The 21,733-nt window shown below is 48.9% G+C and overlaps 1 protein-coding gene across 1 annotated transcript in view; it reads right to left on the bottom strand.

Moving 5' to 3' along the window:
• OBSL1 (obscurin like cytoskeletal adaptor 1) overlaps positions 1–21,733 on the bottom strand; it is a 102,663-nt gene that overhangs the window by 56,593 nt on the left and 24,337 nt on the right. Inside the window, exons 10-13 of the mRNA XM_056852034.1 lie at positions 16,311–16,583; positions 8,613–8,885; positions 3,819–4,091; positions 1,957–2,229 (exon numbers count right to left, since the gene is read on the bottom strand). Coding sequence (XP_056708012.1) covers positions 1,957–2,229; positions 3,819–4,091; positions 8,613–8,885; positions 16,311–16,583 — 1,092 coding nt within the window. The remainder of the gene's footprint in view (positions 1–1,956; positions 2,230–3,818; positions 4,092–8,612; positions 8,886–16,310; positions 16,584–21,733) is intronic.

Here is a 21,733-nt window from a genome sequence, read left to right as displayed (position 1 = left end):
CATGTCCTGATAGGCTACATGTAAGTCGCCCAACAGGGCAACCCGTAGTTCCTGTGGATTATTTCTGGTGATGAAATTGACTCAGGGGGAGGTTTAAGTCCCCCTCCCCTTCCATGCACCTAGAAATAAAATCCCAAGTGCAAGACCTCTGCTTGGCATCTTGAAGAAGTGGGAGAGGGCTAGTTTTAGATGATCTTCATTCTGGGCCATGAATCTTCTCTTTGATCCTTCTCCCCTATCCCTTTAGTCTCTTGGATTCTTCAAAGCAGCACAATATTCAGCAATAAGGTCTTGAGTACCTTGAGAACAGGTGATAAATATGGTTTGACGCATTCATCCCCTAGGCCACAGACAGCCCCCTCATGAGGGCTTTGGGACTGCTGGGTGAGCAGCAAACTCAAGACACTCGCGCGCATCCTCTGGCCTCTAAAGCCATCACAGGGACTAGGCAGTTACTGTAGGCCTGCGTGCCAGGCAGAGAGCACCCAGGGTGAGCTTTGACGCTACAGAAGCTCTCACTAGGGTTGTCGCCATGGAACTGGCTCCAGGGAGAGCTGCCGCCGCTGCTGCTGCTGCTGGGCACTTGTATATGATATAAATATATACTGTAGCCCATTACCAATGTGCTGCAATAAAAGAAACAGGGGTTGCAATTGAGAGAAGATTACTCCCTGCTCAGTCATGAAGCGTATTGACTAGTCCGTGGCTACTCATCGTGTTTTAACTCAAACCTGCCGCACACAATTTCATGAGGATAAAAGATTATCAGGATATTTTGCAACTTGCCCTGAGCCTTTGGGATAGGGTAAGAAAGACAATATATACAAACTATATTGCTGTTATTTATTTCCAACGGTTCTTAATTTCATTTTCTAATAAACATCTATTTGGCATTCAATACATATTCAATTACCTATAGTACTTTCATTTAAACTTCTCAATAAAGAAAATGTATATTTCTCCAGTTTCCTCTCAGACTCTTGCATGACTCTTGTAGTGTGGGGAAACCACAACTAACCTCTGCCCCCCTCAGCCCTTCTAAAATAAATCAGTTAACTGAAATCCAAGTTCAGACCCACCACTTTCAAGAACACAGCTGCAGCAGAACTTCTCACTCTCCAGCTAAATCACTCGCCAACCAAAGCAGCACAGTAAGAAAGAATCGTTATCTTTTAAGTACAAATGATGCAGAATAACAAAGCCTCACTAGATCTTGCTCTTGCCACTATGGAAATTGTACCCATTCCACTGACACCACAATCATGTCAATCAGCACAGAAGGCAGGCCATAGCTCACTGGCCATGAAGCTCCCTGTGTGGCCTTGGGCCAGGCACACATTCCATCCGATGACCCATCAGGGGAAAGTGCTGTTCCCTGTGGATTTCCCATTATTGTGACAAAGCTGATTCCAGAGGTTAGAGGACCCACATGGGGTAACAGCCCTGTGGCTTACTGGGCTGCAGTGAGGAGGGGAAGAGGGTGAAGTTGCTCCATCCTGCCTCTTCTGAGGGCAGAGCTCCACTGATAGAAGAAAGGAGGGATTCTGCCCCCTTCCCCCACCTCACTGCAGCACACTGGCCCACAAGCCTAGGAATCAATTGTCCCAAGGCTGCTGAAAGCAGTAGGAAGTAGGGAAGAAACACAATGCTCATGTGAGCGAATCTGGGGGTCCAGGCTGCAGCCTAACCTATCAGGCTTATAATAGTAAAACACAAAGGATAAGATTGCCATGTATGTTGCCCTCAGGACAAAAAATAGACACACAGACAGACAGCCCAGCAGGGCACAGTGCATTTCACAGGAACTGAATAAAAATGTGACTCCCAGAATTTGTGTTCATGAAGACAAGCCCTTGCAACTGACCAAACTGAGTTTCAAATGGGAATCAGAGAAAATATAATGCATGATGTACAGAAAAGTAGCCCTGAAGAAAGGAATCATCACACGTTACTGACCTGCAATAGTAACATCGAAGAAGACAGAATCACCACCTGCATCACATACAAATTCGCCTGTATCTTGCACCTGTGCCGAGCTAATGATGAGCCGTTGGTGCGTTCCTTCACTTGCCAGCAGCAAGCGTTCCCCCTCTTCCACCTCTTCCCCATCTTTGTACCAGTGGACAGAGGCATTGGGGCGGGACAGCACACAGGCCAACACCACACATTCTGAGGTTTGATAAACATGGGCCACATCTGCATTGGAGTGCACAATTTGTACAGGTGTCTCTGCAGAATTATGAGAGAAAGCACAAGGGACTGCATGACCTTCAGCGGAATTAAAGACTGCAACACAAGGGAGAATATTCTGCAAGTTGTGATTCCTGTTGCTTCCACACAAAGCTCACTTTGCAATGCTGAGGAATTATTATTTTGCAGTATACCTGCAGTGGAATTATAGCTGTGGTTCTGTACTGTACTTACTACAGAAGCATATCCTGATTGAAATCCCACAATGTCCCACCCCCCATAAGAGATCCTGACAGTGTAATAATATGCAAAGTTACTCCATTCTAAAACCACTGAAATCAATGGTCTTAGTTTGAGTTTGGAGTACCTCTGCAAAGGATTACACTCTAAATTCAGTACATATATTCAGGAATAAAACTCATTTGGTACATTGAGACTCAACTGTTCTTCTCAGCCACAAGCCATATTGCAGTTGGTCCTTTCATTAAGCATTGCCTCTTTATTTGATTATGTATATATTCTTATTTTTCATCAGCCGCAATTAATACACTCAAAATATCAGATATACGAACTGTAAAACATATATGAAAGTAAAGGTTCTATTGACAAGCTTGATCACAGAATCCTATAACAGTGTCTGTAGTAATTTTAATCATCTTCTCCTAGTCCCAATATTGTAAAAAGCTGTCAGACAGAATTTTTTTATGTATTTTGTTTTATGATTGGAAGACTTCAACACATCTGTTAGTCTTAACAAAGAGCAACTGTTTAGTTCCCACTGCCTCACTGACAAAGGTTCCAGCATTGTGCTACAGGAATTCTTTCTTTACAGACTAGATCCAAAAATTTCCAACCATCTAAGAATAATTACAATTGGACTAAAAAGGATAATAACTCCTGTTTGTGTTTTAATTCTTTCTATAATTTGTCTCCAGTAAATCTGTAGATGTGGACAAATCCATCAAACTGGAGATCTGTGATATGATCTTTACATTTTGGTTTGGTGCAGGACATCAGCACGGGAGGAGGGTCTTTTAACTCTTCCCTTATCACCGTCATTTTTCCAGTCAGAGAAAACAGCATCTCTGCAGTCCAACTTACATCAGGAAAATGGAATAAGGGGAAAGGGTTAAAACACCCATCTCCAGCATGGTGGTTCAGATCCAAATTGCACCTTCAAATAGTTACTATTTCTACAAATGTAAGGAGATCAGATCACAGATCTCCAAGGGAGAACTTCTAATCCAGGAGTGTCGAATTCAAATGTTGCAAGGGCCAGGTGTGACAAAGGTAACTTGGCTGGGACGGGCCATGCCTTGCCAGCCCAGGCCGAGAGTGGGGGGGGGGCTGCTTCGGCTGGCTCACGAGCTGGATAAGACCTCTCAAAGGGCCAGATCCAGCCCCCAGGCCATATGTTTGACACCCCTGTTCTAGTCAGTTAAGCACAGCAGAAGCTTCCTGTGAAACGGACTAGAATGGAAACGAACTAAGAAATACAACAGACTCTGAATAGATGTAACAATGGCAATGATTTCTAAAATATTTAACTAAAACAAACCAAAAATGAACTGAGAAGTTTCTACAGACATCTCTAGCTTCTTTGAAGGTAAATTCCATCATTTTCTTGCCTCTAACAGTGATGTTGAAGAAGACAGAATCACCACCGGCGTCACACACAAACTCCCCTGCATCGCGCACTTGTGCTGATGGAATAATAAGCCGGCGGTGGGGGCCTTCATGCTCCAGCAAGAGGGTTTCACTTTCTTGCACCTCCTCTCCATCCTTGTACCAGCGCACAGGAGCATCAGGCCTGGACAGTGCACAAGCCAGTTGCACACGATCTGCCACCTGGTAGGCATGGGCCTCCTCAGCACTGGAATGCACAACCCTCACAGGAGGTTCTGTGGCAGAAAGAAACTTGCTATGAATGGGGTGGGGGAGAAGAAACAGTCTTATCAAATATCTCCCCTTCCCTTGGTCTTGGGAAGTAGAAGGTGACCGCTCAAAACTTGCAAATGCTCATGCGTAGGACTGTCCCAGGGTCAAACTACACAGTATTTTTTTAATGAGTCAGAACCGGATTCTTGATTGAAAAGTTTGTGAACATGCAGCTCCAAAATGAGACAAAAACTCTCCCTGAGGCTGTCTCAGCTTGGGAAAACAGTGTAAGGAATAGGTAGGAGTCCTTCCTCCCACCATGCTGCAGTCCAAAGCTGAGTCAGCCCCCCACATACTTTTAAAAGGACATTCCCCACAGGTGCTGTATGGTTGTGGGGAAACTTGGATCCACCTTGTTAAGAAAACATATTGCACAGTTTTGCTCTCACAGCACAGCAACATGAGGCTTTCTTTTCCTCCCTACCTTTTTAATGTCACTTTATTAGGCTCCAAATTTGCCTGGTGCAGTGGGACTTGTGGAGAAGTTGTCTAATGCTCTCACCGTACCTTTCAATCAAGAAAACCGGGTGGTGGAAAGAATTAAATACCCACATCCCTTGCACCACTGCTCCCATCACATTCAGAGACTGCCCTCTGGGAGGAGACTGTTTTAAAACGGAAACTATAAGGTTAGGGAAACCAATCACAGAATTCTCCTGTAATGTCTAGTTTGACCTGGAATCTCTATACACTATCAATTTAGGAAAGTTAAAGCAAACAAGACTTTGAAAGGGAGGTCTTAACCCAAATTCCAACCACATCTATCATGATTTGTCAGAGTAGATGTATCATCATCGATATATTTAATATATCTAATTCTCTGTGGATAGTTAAATCCAGAGATTGGAGCTATGAATAGACATAACATCTTTCTAGAAACCTGAGAAAAGCCCCAGGTTTGCAGAAAAATTTAATATATATACTGGGGGCTAAAACACTCCAAAATAACAGAAACAGTGCCTGTACCTTTTAGAAATGGATGCCCTGTGCAGTGGCCATTGTGAGGGTTGCTAATCAACCACACGCATACTGCCAGCCTTCAAGCTTTGGTTTTTGTCAATAAAGGCAGAGGGTGGGGATAGGGCCGTTTCCAGGGCTGTTTCAGCTTTTGGAGGATGATTCATCAGGTCCAGGCTCAGAGAAGGTTGCCAGCTGTCTGGTGTTGATTTGGACAGTCCAGTATTTACGCTGTTTGTCCAGGAAAAAATGGAGAATATACTGGACATTTAAATGTCCAGTATATTCTCCAGGACATTTAAATATCCAGTATATATATATGGAGAATATACTGGACATTTAAATGTCCAGTATTTGTAGAGTTGCCATATGCCAGGCAGTGGCCATTATCCTGAGCATCCACTTTCCTTGGCTGCTGAGTAGGCTGGAAGTCTTCCAGCAAGGCAGACAGGAGGCAAAGCTTCAGGGCTAGATGTTTCAGCAGGGAGGGGTTGGCTTCTGAGAGAGGGAGGGAGGGAGGCGGAGTGGGAATAAGCTGTTTGTAAGGTTGCAGCAGGAAAAGAAGCACATGTGTGTGTGTTTGTATACTGCTCCTCCTCTTCTGCCCCTATGCTTTTGCAGCAGGAGCTGCCAAGCACCATATGTCCTTCAGTCCTCATCCAGCAAGTTAATTTACTTTATTTATACCCCACCTTTCTTCCCAATTGGGACCCAAAGCACCTTACATTGTTCTCCTCTCCGCTTTATCCTTGCAACAACTCTGCGAGGTAGGTTATGTTGAGAGTATGTGACTGGCCCAGGGTCTCACTGAATCTTGGATGGTATACCTGCTTATTTTTAATCAACTTACCCCCCAAAAAATTAATTTATTATATTCCTGCTAGTAAAAAGTCTAGGTACAGTAAACATTCGAATCAGTTCTATTTGTATTTCTTTCTTTGTAATGGTTTATTGGCACTGCCAATGTTTTTTATATCTATGTTGAAATGGTTATTTGTGATCTGTAATGGATTAATAAAGAAAAAGTGAAGATGCAATATACAATGTTGTCAATAAACTTCCCATGTTGTGTATGTAGGGGGTGTCAATTAGGGTTGCCAGCTCCAGACTGGGAAATACCTCGAGATTTGGGGGTGGAAGGTGAGGTTTGGGGAGGAAGGACTTCTTTGGGGCATAATGCCAGAGTCCACCTTCCAAAGCAGCCATTTTCTCCAGGTGAACTGATCTCTGTTGCCTGGAGATCAGTTATAATAGCAGGAGATCACCAGTCACCACCTGTAGGTTGGCAACCCTAGTGTCAGTACATTTTATCAAGTGTGTCTGGTGTTTTCTTGAAACCCTCTGGCAACCCTTAGGCCCAGCAGTAACAACTGGCAGGGCTGGCTGCTTGCTAATATTCAACAGCAGCCATGGTGCTCACTGGGTGACCTTTGGCCAGTCACAAAATCTCAGACTAACTTCCCTCACAGGTAGGGTTGCCAGGTGCCCGGTGGTGGCGGGCAAACCCCTGGCAATTCACCCCTCTGCCCGCTGACCAGCTGAGGGTCAGCGGGCAAACGTGCAGGCGCGTGTACACACAGTGGCACGTCACTTCCGGTTTACAACCGGAAGTGCCGCCTCGCGAGGGGCCTTATACCACTCAAACTCCAGTTTGAGTGGTAAAGGGCAGCTTGCGATGCAGCACGTCTGGGTGTAAACGCATTGCAAGGGGGCTTTTACCACTCAAACTCCCAGTTTTACCACTCAAACTCCCAATGCGCAAACGCGCGTGATTGTCACTTCCAGTTTACAACCGGAAGTGCCGCGCACACGCATTGGTGCGTTGGGGTGCACGCGCACGATCCCCTCAGCTCTGCCCCAAAAGCCTCCCGCCGGAGGAGAGAGGGGGGACATGGCAGCCCTACTCACAGGGTTGTTGTGACAATAAAATGGAGGACAGGGGGATGATGCACGCTGCTTTGGGTTTCCCTTGTGGAGAAAGGTGGGGTGTAGATGAAAATGTGGGGGGAAATAAGTGGTTGTTTGGTTGATGGGTGGGAAGGAGAAAAGGAAGAAAGGAAAGATGAGGTTATGGGGGCTACCAAGAGGAGGAAAAGAAGAAAGAGTGGGGGGGATTAGAGTTGCCAGGTCCCTCTTCGCCACTGGTGGGAGGTTTTTGGGGTGGAGTCTGAGGAGGGCGGGGCTTGGGGGGAGGGACTTAGAATGCCATAGAGTCCAATTCCCAAAGCGGCCATTTTCTCCAGTTGAACTGATCTTTAGGGGTTACCGCACTTTGTATTCCCAGCGATGTATTAAGAGTTTGAAAACGTTATAAAAAACATCGCTTTAAAAGGGTTTTTGGATACCACGGCTTATAAATGGTCGGAAGACGTCTTCACAGCTAAAGGGGCCAAACAAAGTGCGAACGGTATTTTTTATAACGTTTTCAAACTCTTAATACATCGGTGGGAATACAAGTGCGGTAACCCCCTCTATCTGCTGGAGATCAGTTGTAATAGCAGGAGATCTCCGGCGAATACCTGGAGGTTGGCATCCCTAGGGGGAGGATACGGGGGAAAGTGAGGTGTTCCCCACAAGTCCGTGTAGGGTTGCCAGGTCCCCCCTCTCCTCCAGCAACAGGCCTTTTCCCACTCAAACTGGGAGTCTGAGCAGTAAAAGGCCCATTGCGGTGTGGTGATACTGGGTGCAAACCGGAAGTTATGCGATCGCGTCAGCACGGCCGCGCGCGCAGTTCCCGCTTCCGACCTGGCAACCCTAACTCCACGCGTGCTCCCCACTATGCCACTTGGCCTGGCGTAGCTGGGTGGCGAGAGCAGTGCAGAGTTCTCCCCGGGAGAGGCTGCTGAGGGAGAGAAGGAAGGAAAGCGCCCGGTGGGGCGCGGGGGCGGATGGGTGGGAGAGCGAGAAGGAAGCAGGAAAGGGGGAGAGGCTGTAGAGCACTGGTTCCCAACCAGGGGTCCATGGACCCCCAGGGGTCCACGAGCACTAAATTAGGGTCCGCAAAACAAAGTTATAAACCCATAATAAATTAATATTTGCAATTAAAAGTTCTCTATTATAAAAATATATATTCAAATATTATTCTAAGTTTAATGTTTAACTAACAGTTATGATTAAAGTTTGTTTTCAAATTCCCGGAATTTTTATTTTGAACCTTGGGGTCCCTGCACCGAACAAAAAAGTCCTAGTGGTCCCTGGTCAAAAAAAGGTTGGGAACCACTGCTGTAGAGGAAGGGAAAATGAAGCAGGGGTGATATAGGGGGAAATGAGATCTCTCCCTGCGTCCCCCCGCAAGCCCCTGTGGGGGTCCCCATTTGTCATTTACTGTTTCTAAACTCACCGTTCATAACTAGGGAAAGATATCAGATATAGGGAGAAAACGGTCGCTTGAGCCGCCTTTCTTCCCTGTTCCAGCCAGGATGCAGCCAGGATCGAACGCACAAACGTGCGTTCGATCCTGGCTGCATCCTGGCTGGAACAGGGAAGAAAGGCGGCTCAAGCGACCGGCCGTTTTCGCCCTAACTGACCTTTAACAGTAACACTGAAGACGACGGAGTCACCGTTGGCATCGCACACGAATTCTCCTGCGTCTTGCACCCGAGCTGATGCAATGACCAGTCGGTGGTGGGCCCCTTCGTTCTCCAGAAGAAGACCCTCGCCCCCTTCCACCTCTTCCCCGTCTTTGTACCAGCGCACAGGGACATCGGGGCGGGACAGCTCACAGGCCAGCGCCACGCGTTCTGAGGCCTGGTAGGCGTGGGCTTTGTCTGCGTTGGAGTGCACAACCTGCACAGGTGGCTCTGTGGGAGAAAAGCAGGTCAGAAAAGGAAGCCGAGAGATGAGCAGGGGCCAAACTACCGCTGCAGCCCGGGCAGGTCGTTCCAGATCTGCGTGCTGGGACACACTTAGGGGTTGCCAGGTCCCCCTTCGCCACCGGCGGGAGGTTTTTGGGGCGGAGCCTGAGGAGGGCGGGGTTTGGAGAGGGGAGGGACTTCAATGCCGTAGAGTCCAATTGCCAAAGCGGCCATTTTCTCCAGGTGAACTGATTTCTATCGGCTGGAGATCCGTTGTAATAGCAGGAGATCTCCAGCTAGTACCTGGAGGTTAACCGTGGAAAGAACGAAGGCTCAGTGCTGTAAAAGTATTGGAGAACCAAAACAGCACAGAAACAATATACGAAATGCTTAATTTTATAAGTGAGTAAAGTGCAAAAGTGACAATAAATATATACAATATAATACAATAAGATACAGGTAAGTAGTATATCTCAATCCAGCATGTCAAGGACTTGGAAACCTCTCAAGTCCATTCGGATGTAAGTCCAATAATTATGATCTAGACAACACGTCCTGTCATCCTTTATTGTGGCTTTGCAAATGTTGCTTGATTTCCAGCATACTGAGATATAGTCTGAAAAGACATACAACTGATCCCCACAAAGGAAATATTCTTCCTATATAACTACTGGATTTATTGGACTTACATCCGAATGGACTTGAGAGGTTTCCAAGTCCTTGAAATGCTGGATTGAGATATACTACTTACCTGTATCTTATTGTATTATTGTGAGGGTCTCTGTCTATGTGTCTCTGCTTCCCATCACCTGCTTTGTTATCAGTGAACTCGTAAAAGCAGTTCACACCTTCTGGTCTCAGGCGCCAGGCCTGATTGCCCCAAGTATCTTCCCCCCCCCCGCTGCTCTTCCTGTCAGTACTCCCTCAGGCCGATGCGGCCTTGGAAGTGTGATAGCTTCACCAGACTTCCTGGGACTCGTCTGATGTTTTGTATTATGCCAAGCTTGTAACTTCCCATAACAATAAGTGTGAACCCCAGTGCCCCAGTGCCCTGGAGTCAATATATTCTGTAAACCCGAATAGCCCCTCACTTGCAACTTTCTACCTGTGCCTGTCTCATCTCCTGATGTCTTCAATAAATCCTTTGTTTCTTTACCAACGTCTGAACATTTGATTTGGAGAAGCAAACTCAGAGAGAGGGGATCTCTCACATTAAGTTGCAAGTCTTTGCCTCTCGGACTGCTGCTGTACCTTTTGGGACAGAATGCAAGGCGACGAGGAAAACACCCCTACTACCCCTGAGGCACCGAAGGAACCGGTGGTGCCGGAGAAACCGGACCCCAAGGAGGAGGGTGCCAAGCCAAAGAAACCTAGGGATCCCATCCCCGACCAAGGCCGGGACGGACGTCCCCGAGGACTTTTCAACAATTGGCTGGACTCCCCCAAGGGTTGGTCTCTCTCCCGAACCGCGGCGAAGGATCGCCGATTAGCCTTCCCCAGCACGGGACTCGAAGGGGACCCGGCACGCAAGGAGGCCCTGATGGAGGAAGAACGCAAGCAGTGGCAGGAGGATCGCCAAGCTATGCAGGAGCAGATGGAGACCATGCAGCGTGTGATGGGTGAGATGGCAGCGGCCCTTGACGCACTGAAAGTGCAACCGCCCGCCGGCAACCTCCCGGACGGGGCACCGGCAGCCCCTCCCGCGCCTCCTAGCCTCCCGTCCCGTCGGGACCTGAAAGTCACGTATGACGGTTCAGGGGACCAGTTGACCTTTTTCATGGTCCAAGTGGACATTTTTATGCGAGAACAAGGCCGAACCTTCACTTCCGAGGAGTCCCGGGTGCAGTACGTGGCTTCCTTACTGCAAGGGGAGGCGGCCGCCTGGATGGTGTTGCAGTATGAACTCCGCTCGCCGGTGCTGCGAACCCTGGACGAGTTTATGGTAGCACTCCGAAACCGCTTTGAGGACCCGACTCTGGGTGAGCGGGCTAAAGCCTCCCTGATGCAACTGCGCCAAGGGACCAAGTCGGTGGCGCAGTATGCAAGTGAGTTCCAGTCACTGGCCAGCCGAATCCTGGACTGGAGTGAGGCCACTTTGGTACAGTGTTTCAGGGAGGGCCTCAACCCAGACCTCCAACATTGGGCCTTTATGCAAGGGAACCCCCCGGACGTGGAAGGTTGGGTTCGCCACGCTGCCGACATCGAGAATCGCAAACAACTTCTGACCTTGTCCAAACAACGCGTCGGACGAGACCCGAGACCCCGGAGCGACCGGGGCCGAGACTTCCGACTGGGGGGCAGCGGGGGTCCCTCGGCCGCTGAACGCCGTAAGCGTTTTGAGACCGGTGTCTGCCTGACCTGCGGAGGTAAGGGACACTTTGCGTCGCAATGCCCCTCTCGTTCGGGCCGTCCCAACCCCCCACGCCAAGCCCCGACCGAACCACAGAAGGCGGCTGCCGAGGACCAGCCCCGCCGCAGGAGCGGACCACCGGGCCGACGTTCCGGCGCACCCTCCGCTCTCCATGCGCGCCCCCAGGACGGGGTCTCCACTTCTACTGGCCCAACGGGGTCCCGGATTACAAGTACTACTTTTGATTCGGACGGGTCCCCGACCGCCACCACTCCTTCCCCCTCTTCCAGCGAGGAGGAGGAGTGGGAACAGCCGGCAAAAAACGCCGTCGGTCTGCTGTAAAAGGGGCTCCGCAGCAGACCGCCCCTGTCGTTGTGCAAGGAGCTCCACCGATGGTAAGCGCCCAAGAGGACAATGTATATGTGCGTGTTCACCTATCCCTACCAAAAGGGGGTCCCTGTTTAGAATTCCCCGCTTTGGTTGACTCGGGGTGTGCCCGCACCATGATTAGTGAGGACACTGCCAAGAAACTGGGAGTCCGGCGCAAGCGGCTTCCGGGACCCCTCCGCTTTTCCCAAATGGACGGGAGTGATTTTAAACGGGGCCCGGTGACCCACAGAACTGCAGCCGTGATCATGTCCGTGGGGGAACATTGGGAACGCTTGTATTTTACCATCGCCCCTATTGTAACCCCTGTGGTGTTAGGGATGAACTGGCTACGGGGACACAACCCATCCATCGACTGGGTTGAACGGGTGCTCTCGTTTCCCGAAAACCCCTGTAGGTTACATGACAAGGAACGGGTTGTCCGGTCTCCGGCCGCCGCAGTGGTAGGGTTCCCCCCCCCAGCCACCGTTCCTCCTCAACTGCCCACTGAATACTCGCAGTTTGCGGACGTCTTTGATGTTAGGGAATGTGACGAACTACCCCCCCACAGAGAGACGGACTGCGCCATCGAAATTGTGGGGGAAGGCAAACTGTCTAAGGGGAAGATCTACCCCATGAGCCCTAGTGAAAAGGCGGTGTTACGGGACTATCTGGATGCCAACTTGGCGAGGGGTTTCATACGCCCTTCCAAGGCTCCTTATTCGGCCCCAGCCTTCTTTGTGAAGAAAAAGACGGGAGATTTAAGACTGTGCATTGACTTTCGTAGGCTAAACGCCGTCACCCAGTCTAACGCTTACCCTCTCCCTCTTATTCCCGACCTTCTAGCACAATTAAAGGAGGGCCGAATCTTCACCAAACTGGACTTAGTGGAAGCATACCACCGCATTCGCATTAAAGAAGGAGACGAATCCAAAACAGCCTTTTCCAGCTGTTTTGGAATGTTTGAGTACCTAGTCATGCCTTTCGGACTTTCGGGGGCTCCCAGTGTGTTTATGCAATTAATTAATGAGGTTTTACATGATTTGCTGTTTCGGGGGGTGGTGGTATTTCTCGATGACATCCTTATCTACTCTGAAACCATGGAAGAACATGTGCGCCTAGTGCGAGAAGTGCTCCAGCGGCTGCGGGAGCACAAACTGTATGCTAAGGTGTCCAAATGTGAGTTCCACCAACCGTCCATTACTTTTCTTGGGTACGTGATTTCCCACCAAGGGTTAGAAATGGACCCCGCAAAGGTCCAGGCGGTGCGGGATTGGGAACCCCCCACTACCCGCCGCCAGCTTCAGCAGTTTTTGGGATTCGCCAACTTTTACCGAAACTTCATTCCTAACTTTGCCCAAGTTGCGCTTCCCCTCACTGCCCTGTTGCGTACCAAGGACAAGGGGGCTAGCGCCGCGCTTCCCTCAGCCCGTTTGCAATGGTCCCCCCAGTGCCAGCAAGCTTTTGAACGTTTAAAGCTGCTTTTTTCATCCGAACCCGTTTTGGCTCACCCGGATTGCACCAAGCCTTTTGTGGTGCAAGTGGATGCCTCGGATGTGGCCATGGGCGGGGCCCTATTGCAGAGGGATGAAGGGGGGCGGTTGAGGCCATGCGCCTACTTCTCCAAGAAGTTTTCCCAGTCCGAAATCAACTGGGCTATTTGGGAGAAGGAGGCGGCGGCAGTCAAACATGCCCTCACCATATGGAGGCACTTTTTAGAAGGTGCCGAACTGCCGTTCGAAGTGTGTACCGATCACAAGAATCTCGAGGCTCTCAAGGGAGCTAGAAAGCTCAACGCCAAACAAATTCGGTGGGCCCAATTCTTCGCAAAATTCCGGTTCACCCTCAAGCATGTCCCTGGCAAAGAAAATGCCCTAGCCGACGCTTTGTCACGACTTCCCCAGTATCGCAACGATTTCGATCGCCCAGTCGACTCCCTGTTCACTCCCGAGCAGCGAGGGGAGGTTCCAAGCTTAGCCGTCACTACCCGGTCCCAAGCCCAACAACCAGAGACCCCCCCTACGCTCAAAGGTATCCCGGAAGCCTTCCAACAGCGGCTCCGGGACGCCTCCTTACAGGAGGAGGAGCACCATCTCCTCCCCACGGGCTTGGAACGAACCAACACCTGGTGGGTGCAAGGGGGAAAACTATATGTCCCATCCTCCCTTCGTAAAGAGGTATTGGGACTTGTACATGGTGCCAGGTTGGCGGGTCATTTTGGTTTCATAAAAACTCTTCACCTGGTACGGAGGCAGTTCTGGTGGCCCGGTATGAGATCCGATGTAGAGCTGTATGTGCGCAGCTGCCCCACTTGCGCCACAGCTAAAAGACGGATGGGAAAACCCCCAGGGCTTCTCAAACCGCTTGAGAACCCCTCCCGTCCCTGGGAAGTCATCGCCATGGATTTTATCACCGACCTACCTCCAAGTCGGGGAAAGACGGTTCTCTGGGTAATCACGGACCTCTTTTCCAAACAGGTCCATTTCGTTCCATGTGCAGGTCTTCCTTCAGCCCAGGGCTTGGCTAAACTGTTCGTCACACACGTCCTCAGGCTACACTCGATCCCGAGGAAGGTCCTCTCCGACCGGGGGGTCCAGTTTGTTGCCAAATTTTGGCGAGCCTTCCTAAAGCTAATGGGGGTGGAGGAACAGGGCCTTTCTTCCGCCTATCACCCCCAAACGGATGGTCAAACTGAACGAGTAAACGCGGTGGTAGAATGTTATTTGCGTTGCTATGTAAATTTCCACCAGGACGACTGGGTCGACCTGCTGCCATTTGCCGAATATGCGTACAACAATGCGCCTCATTCCTCTACCGGCTTTAGTCCCTTCCAAGTAATATACGGGACGGAATTCGGTCCTTTCGGTTCCGCCCCCGTCACGCCAGATCTCCAGTCCACCCCTGATCTTCAGGAGTGGATTCAGGTAGTCAAATCTACCTGGCCATGGCTGCTCAAAAATCTTGAGAGGGCAAAAAGCAAGTACAAGGAACAGGCAGACAAACACCGGTCTCCGGGATGGGAACTTAAGGTGGGGGAGCAAGTTTATCTGTCCACAAAAAACCTCCGCTCTCTTCGTCCCTGCAAAAACTGAGCGACCGTTATGTGGGACCTTTCCCCATTACTAGAGTAATCAACGAGGTTACCGTGGAACTGGAACTTCCAAAGACCCTCAAGGGGGTCCATCCAGTCTTTCATATAAGCCTCCTCAAACCTTATGTGGCAGCTCCCCAGTTCCACCCCCCTCCCGCACATGAGATTCCTACCGTGGTAGGGGGGGATACCCATTTGGAAATATCCAAGGTTTTAGATTCCAAATGGAAGAAAGGGAAACTGTTTTACTTTGTTCGTTGGAAAAACCTTGGGTCCGCTCACGACGAGTGGGTGGCCGCACCCCACATGGCGGCCCCTCGCTTGATCCGAGAATTCCACCTCGCTTATCCCGATAAGCCTCGCCCTCTCGAGGACCCTGGAGGGGGCCTTAAGGGGGGCAGAATGTGAGGGTCTCTGTCTATGTGTCTCTGCTTCCCATCACCTGCTTTGTTATCAGTGAACTCGTAAAAGCAGTTCACACCTTCTGGTCTCAGGCGCCAGGCCTGATTGCCCCAAGTATCTTCCCCCCCCGCTGCTCTTCCTGTCAGTACTCCCTCAGGCCGATGCGGCCTTGGAAGTGTGATAGCTTCACCAGACTTCCTGGGACTCGTCTGATGTTTTGTATTATGCCAAGCTTGTAACTTCCCATAACAATAAGTGTGAACCCCAGTGCCCCAGTGCCCTGGAGTCAATATATTCTGTAAACCCGAATAGCCCCTCACTTGCAACTTTCTACCTGTGCCTGTCTCATCTCCTGATGTCTTCAATAAATCCTTTGTTTCTTTACCAACGTCTGAACATTTGATTTGGAGAAGCAAACTCAGAGAGAGGGATCTCTCACAATTATATTGTATATATTTATTGTCACTTTTGCACTTTACTCACTTATAAAATTAAGCATTTTGTATATTGTTTCTGTGCTGTTTTGGTTCTCCAGTACCTGGAGGTTGGCAACCCTAGTCTTCACCCACAAAGGAGGTGGCCTGTTATCTCTCTGCTTTGGCATTGTCCCCTTCTAATTGGTTTCCATTGGGGGTAGATCATTCTTCCATGTCTTTCTACCAGGTGTGATTGGATCATTCACTCACTCCTGATACAAAGACGCAGCAGTCACCCACTTTTGCAGGAGGCTTCCCACTTGTCTCTGCAAAAGTCAATGCTTAATCTTTCTTCCAGTCAAGAGGCCTGCCCCAAACTGTGGCTCATACAGAAATACAAGGACTGGATCCCACTGAAGTTAGGTATAACTTATTCTTACAAACTCTAAAAATAAACCTTTTGAAGTGCAAAATGTAATTCAATAAAAATGTTCCTCAGCTACTTTAAGTCTGAGAAACAGTGTTGTAATTCTGACCACGGCACTGCACGGCCCCAATAGGATGTGTCCTTCAGTACACACTGGGATCATAGTGATATCTTACAGGTATTTCACAGGCTACTGTAAACGAATTGAGGAATAGGCTTTAGCAAGGACTGAATGAAGAAGGTACATTAAACCCAAGCACCAGTGAGAGTTTTTGTGGGGTAGGGTAGGCAGAGAATAAGACAAAAGAAAGGAATTTTCTGATCTCTCTCTCAGAGGACAAAAAAACCAAGCAGAAGATTAGTAGGAGGCATCTCTGACCTGTGACTGTGATGTTGAAGAAGACAGAATCACCACCGGCGTCACACACGAACTCTCCTGTATCATGGAACTGCGCAGAAGGGATGATCAGCCGGCGGTGGGGGCCTTCACTCTCCAGCAAGATGCCCTTGCCTTCTTCCACCTCCTCCCCATCCTTGTACCAGCGCACAGGAGCATCAGGGCAGGACAGTACACAGGCCAGCTCCACACGATCTGCAACCTGGTAGGCATGGGCCTCCTCAGCACTGGAATGCACAACCCTCACAGGAGGTTCTGTGGCAGAATGACATACTATGAAGACTGTTTTGCTGCAGTAGTGTTTGTTGTATCTCTACATTTAGAAACTAACTCAAAAATATACATGACAAGTGGGAACCTGCAAGGACCTGCTGGAGGCATCTCATTTTCCTCTCCCCCACTATTTCATTCTTTCCTTTCCTGAAAGCCCCATAGCTCTCCTCTTTTCCTGCTTCCTTCTCCCCTTCCCAGCCAACAGCCAACCTGCATTTATCTACGGTACCCTTTTTTCAGGTTTCCCTATTCCACCCCCCGCAGCCTCTACCTAGGAAAACTGTGGCCCAGTTGTGTGGTGCCAGGCCCACTTGCATGGTAAGGAACCCTCAAAGATCTGGGTGGGGTGGCACCTCACTTTCCCCGGTATCCTCCTCCCTGCACTATTTCCTCTTTCAGCTTCTCCTGATAACCCCATATCCTTTTCCTTTGCCTGCCTCATTCGCATCTTCTTAGCCATTCACCAATCTACTTTTCATCTGCCCCCATCTTCAGCTATATTTATTATTTTTTTACTTCATTTATACCCCACCTATTCCCACAGTGGAGACCAAGCAGCTTACAATATTCTTTGCAGGAAATACTGTTTACTGTTGGTGTGGCCCCGATCTGCAGATTTAGATATCCACAGATGGGGGACACACATGGCTATTAGACATATAAATTAATATTTAGAGGGAACAATAAACTAGAAAGCCTCTGTTCTGTGACAGTCTCATGCCAGCACACCTTGTGTTCCTAAAGGATCAGATGGCTCTGCAGGCAGAGAGCTGGACTTTGATTTGAAAGACCCGGATTTCAAATCCTGCCTCTGACACAAATGAATTGTTTGGCCTTGATCAAGGTCACTGTTTCTCAACTCAGTTCCCCTATGGAAACAACAAATAACAACGAGCGGACTCACAGGATTGCTAGGGAGGCTCACATGTAAATCCTGGCTTCACCATAAAATATGGGCCAAACGAGGCTTGACAGTGTCTTCATAGCCACTATGAGAACACGGCCACCGTTTTAAAGTCAGGTGAAAATGCTGCAAATGTGGCGCAGCCCTCTTCTTCGCCAAGCACCTTTTCAAGTGCTGAATCAGCTGCGTGGGGAGGGGTGGGGCCATTTCAGCACTTGATAAGGCATGGGGGGGTGAACAAGAGTATCTCAGCTAGGGTTGCCAACCTCCAGGTACTAGCTGGAGATTGCCTGCTATTACAACTGATCTCCAGCCGATAGAAATCAGTTCACCTGGAAAAAATGGCCACTTTGGCAATTGGACTCTATGGCCTTGAAGTCCCTCCCCTCTCCAAACCCCACCCTCCTCAGGCTCCACCCCAAAAACCTCCCGCCAGTGGCAAAGAGGGACCTGGCAACCTTAATCTCAGCCCACCACACTGCAAGTCTGATCAGGATTGGGCCCTTGTGGCATTTTAAAATAACTTTAATCAGGTGGTAGCATCCTTGTAGGGATGCCAGCCTCCAGGTGGGACCTGGTGAACCTCTGGAATTACAGCTCATCTATAGACTACAGAGATCAGCTCCCCTGGAAACAATATATGCTTTGGAGGGTGGACTCTATGGCATTGTACTCCACTGAGGTCCCTGTCCCCCTCCCAAGCTCCACCCCCAAATTTCCAGGAGTTTCCCAACCTAGATCTGGCCACCCTACCTCCCCTATCCCTCACCGGTGGCCAGGGGGAACCTGGCAACCCTACATCCTTGTGATGCCATCACATCTAGTTTGTCCCTAAGTCTTTCCCTGGGCAAGACTCACTCTCTCAGCCCAGTCTAGCTCAAGAGATGCTGTGAGGCCAAGATGTAAAATACCTTCTACACAAAAAAGTGCTCAAGAAATTATAAAGAACAAGCAGCAAGGACTTGTGGAGGAATTCTCATTTTCCCATCTAACCCCCCCCCCCCTATTATTTCTGCTTCCTGGCAGCCCCCATAATCTCGTCCCCTTTCCTGCTTTCTTTTCTCCTCCTCACCCACCATCAGCCAACCTATCTTTATCTCACTCCCTGACTTCAGCATTCCCTCCTTGCCTCCCCCTGGCAGCCTATCCCTGGCTGAGTTGTGCTGTGGCTACCAGCTCCAGGCTGGGCCCAGTTGTGAAGTGGCTGCCAGCAGCACTGGGCCAGACCCCGTAGCTCAGTGGCTGCCACCACCATGCTCGGCCAAGTGGTGTGGGAAGTGGGTTTTTTTATGGTCACCGCAAGGCCTGGAGACCAAGCCCTATGAGGAAAGGCTGAGGGAGTTGGGAATATTTAGTCTGGCGAAGAGGAGGTTGAGGGGAGACACGATTGCGCTCTTTAAGTATTTGAAGGGCTGTCACTTAGAGGAGGGCAGGGAGCTGTTCTTGTTGGCAGGAGAAGATAGGACTCGCAATAATGGGTTTAAATTGAGGATGGAAAGGTATTAGGGAGGGAAATTTTTCCAGTAAGAGTTGTTTGGCAGTGGAATCAGCTACCTCGGGTGGTGGTGTGCTCCCCCTCACTGGCAGTCTTTAAGCAGAGGCTGGACAAGCACTTGTCAGGGATGCTCTAGGCTAGTGATGGCGAACCTTTTAGAGACCGAGTGCCCAAACTGCAACCCAAAACCCACTTCTTTATCGCCAAGTGCCAACACGGCAATTTAACCTGATTACTGAGGTTTTAGTTTAGAAAAAACAACTCATACATTAACATCTTTTGTCTTAAAAGAAAAACACAATAACAGAGCTTTCAATGATACAAACAACTTTGTATGGAAAGGTAAAAGTTTGCATTTGGCATGCTTTTGAACAATCTAGTCCAGCTTCTGTATCTCACAGTGGCCCACATCTATAATAAGGAGGTAGCACATACCCATCAGGACTAGTAACCCGTGATGGACTTTTCCTCCAGAAATTAGTCCAATCTCCTCTTAAAGGCATCTAGGCTAGATGCCATCACCACATCCTGTGGCAAGGAGTTCCACAGTTTAATTACATGCTGGGTAAGTGGGTGTTTCTCTTTTATTGAGCAGAGGGAGAGTAACTGGTCCTCCGCACCCCAGCAGTGTCTTTTCTGGCTACACGGTAGCGATCTTAGGTTCAAGAGTTTGGCAAAAGTGTAGCAAGTTACATAAACGTTACCCGTTCCAAAAGCGATGATGCACATCAGTTCAGCATTCAATAAATGTTCCAAGAGTTCCATTTGGCATATCCCTGCCCCAGGAATCAGATGGCTTGATGATAACCGACATGCTGTCCGCTCGTCCAGACCACCACACGCACAGTTGTGTGTGTTCCTCTTTTATTTTCCAGGATTTCGGGGGGGGGAGTTCAAACCTCACTGAGATTCCGGAGATGCCAACTGACCAAAGATTGATGACATCTGGCTTGCAACAGAAAACACCAAGGTGACAAATGCTTACAGAGCAGATCACCTGGGGTTCCCTGAGGCAGGATAAGAGTTAATTGCAGGACCATTTGTTACTATGACAACAAGTGGTCCGGCGAATGGGGGAAGCAATTGCATTTTTTACCAATGTTAATTGAGCCGCATCCTGAAATGTCTTGCAGTTTGATTTCCCCAGCCGGGCCAAAGGCCTGGACCAAAGATTTTTCAGCAACAAGGAATTGGGGGGGGGTCCCATTTCCTTGACACGCCTTACCCCAGACAGGGGAGGGAGGAAGCGCTCCCATTGGGTGCTGGGCAGAGGGGCGGGTGATGTGAGAAATGCCCTCAGGCGCGCGTGGAGAGGGGGAGGGGAGCAGCCCAGCCCCGCGTCCCTCTGACTTTCTAGTAACGAACTCAGGCGAACTCTGTGCTGGGGCGACAGCGCGCGTGCCCACAGAGAGGGCTCTGAGTGCCCCCTCTGGCACGCGTGCCGTAGGTTCGCCAACACTGCTCTAGGCATTAAGCAGGGGGTTGGACTAGATGGCCTGTACGGCCCCTTCCAACTCTATGATTCTATGATAAGGAGAGAAAAAAACTCTTCCAAGTCTGGCCAAAGAGTTTGATTCAAATCCAGGCCTCCAACTACAACATCCTACTCACTAACTAGGGTTACCAGCTACCAGGAGGAAAAAAGTCATGTGCCTTTGATATAGATTTAGTGAGATTTAATTTACCTCCATGTCATGAGAAGTTTCAGCTGCCCATTTTTACACATTAAGCCTCTGTTAAAGAGACAGGATATTTTTCTTCAGGCCTGTTGGCAACCCTGTTCATTACAGTGATTCTCAACAGTGATTCACATTTCCATTCTAAAAGACAGACAAGGAAACCTATTCCATACAGAACACATGATACCAGTCTATCTCCTTATTGAAGAATAAGAGGCAAATGAGTTTAAACACTGTTCTGGTAGCACCCTGCCTGTCTGCCCTCCTTGCTTCTGTCAGTTTGTTTAGCCTCCAGAATTTTCTGTCTCTTTATTTAAGAAGCTACCGTACTTCCTCCTAAGGAAAAAAAGCCCCTTTGAAATGAAATATTTAGAGGATGGAGGGCAACCAAGGTAAAAAAGTTTTATCCCTAAGCACTGTGATCAGAGATACAAAGTGATGCAGTTTAATAGGTTTTTTTTTCTTTTATTCTCTTTTCTTCTTGCCTTTTTGACCAAAATATGATAAAATAACTTGCAAGGGCAATTTAAAAAAAAAAACAAAGAAACAAAACCTAACTGGACATTTGCAAGAAAGAAATACCAGTAGGCAACTTTTTAAAAGCTCTAAATCTCAAGTTTATGAAGTCTTAGACACCACATCCCAGTTCCAAGGTCCCCCTTCCCCTTAGATCCCAGAATGGCAGCCATGTGAGTCTGTAGGGGGGGGGAGGGATGGAGGGAAAAAAGGTAAATGAATTACTTCAGCATAGGAACCCATTTTACTAAGAACACACCTGTGCAGCTGGAGAAATGGCTGCCACCCTGCATAATCTTATATTAAAATATATTAATTGAGATAACACAACCTTCCTTGTCTTTTTTACTGAAACTGGACGGAGCCAGAAAAAGGGCCTGGGGGCTACTGCAGGGGTCTGCAACCTACAGCTGAAGAAGTCGTTGTGGCTCAGTAGGGAACCAAATATGGGTTTAAAAAAAACTAAATCTTGAAATTAAGATGTATTGGAGAGGGTGCTAGAATAACCAGTATGTGAAGGGAATGGCAGGCAAAGGTT

This window comes from Euleptes europaea, chromosome 6, assembly GCF_029931775.1.
Source record: "Euleptes europaea isolate rEulEur1 chromosome 6, rEulEur1.hap1, whole genome shotgun sequence".
Classification (NCBI taxonomy): domain Eukaryota; kingdom Metazoa; phylum Chordata; class Lepidosauria; order Squamata; family Sphaerodactylidae; genus Euleptes; species Euleptes europaea.
Note: the sequence above shows the minus strand (reverse complement) of the source record. Positions and strands in the feature narration are given on the sequence as shown.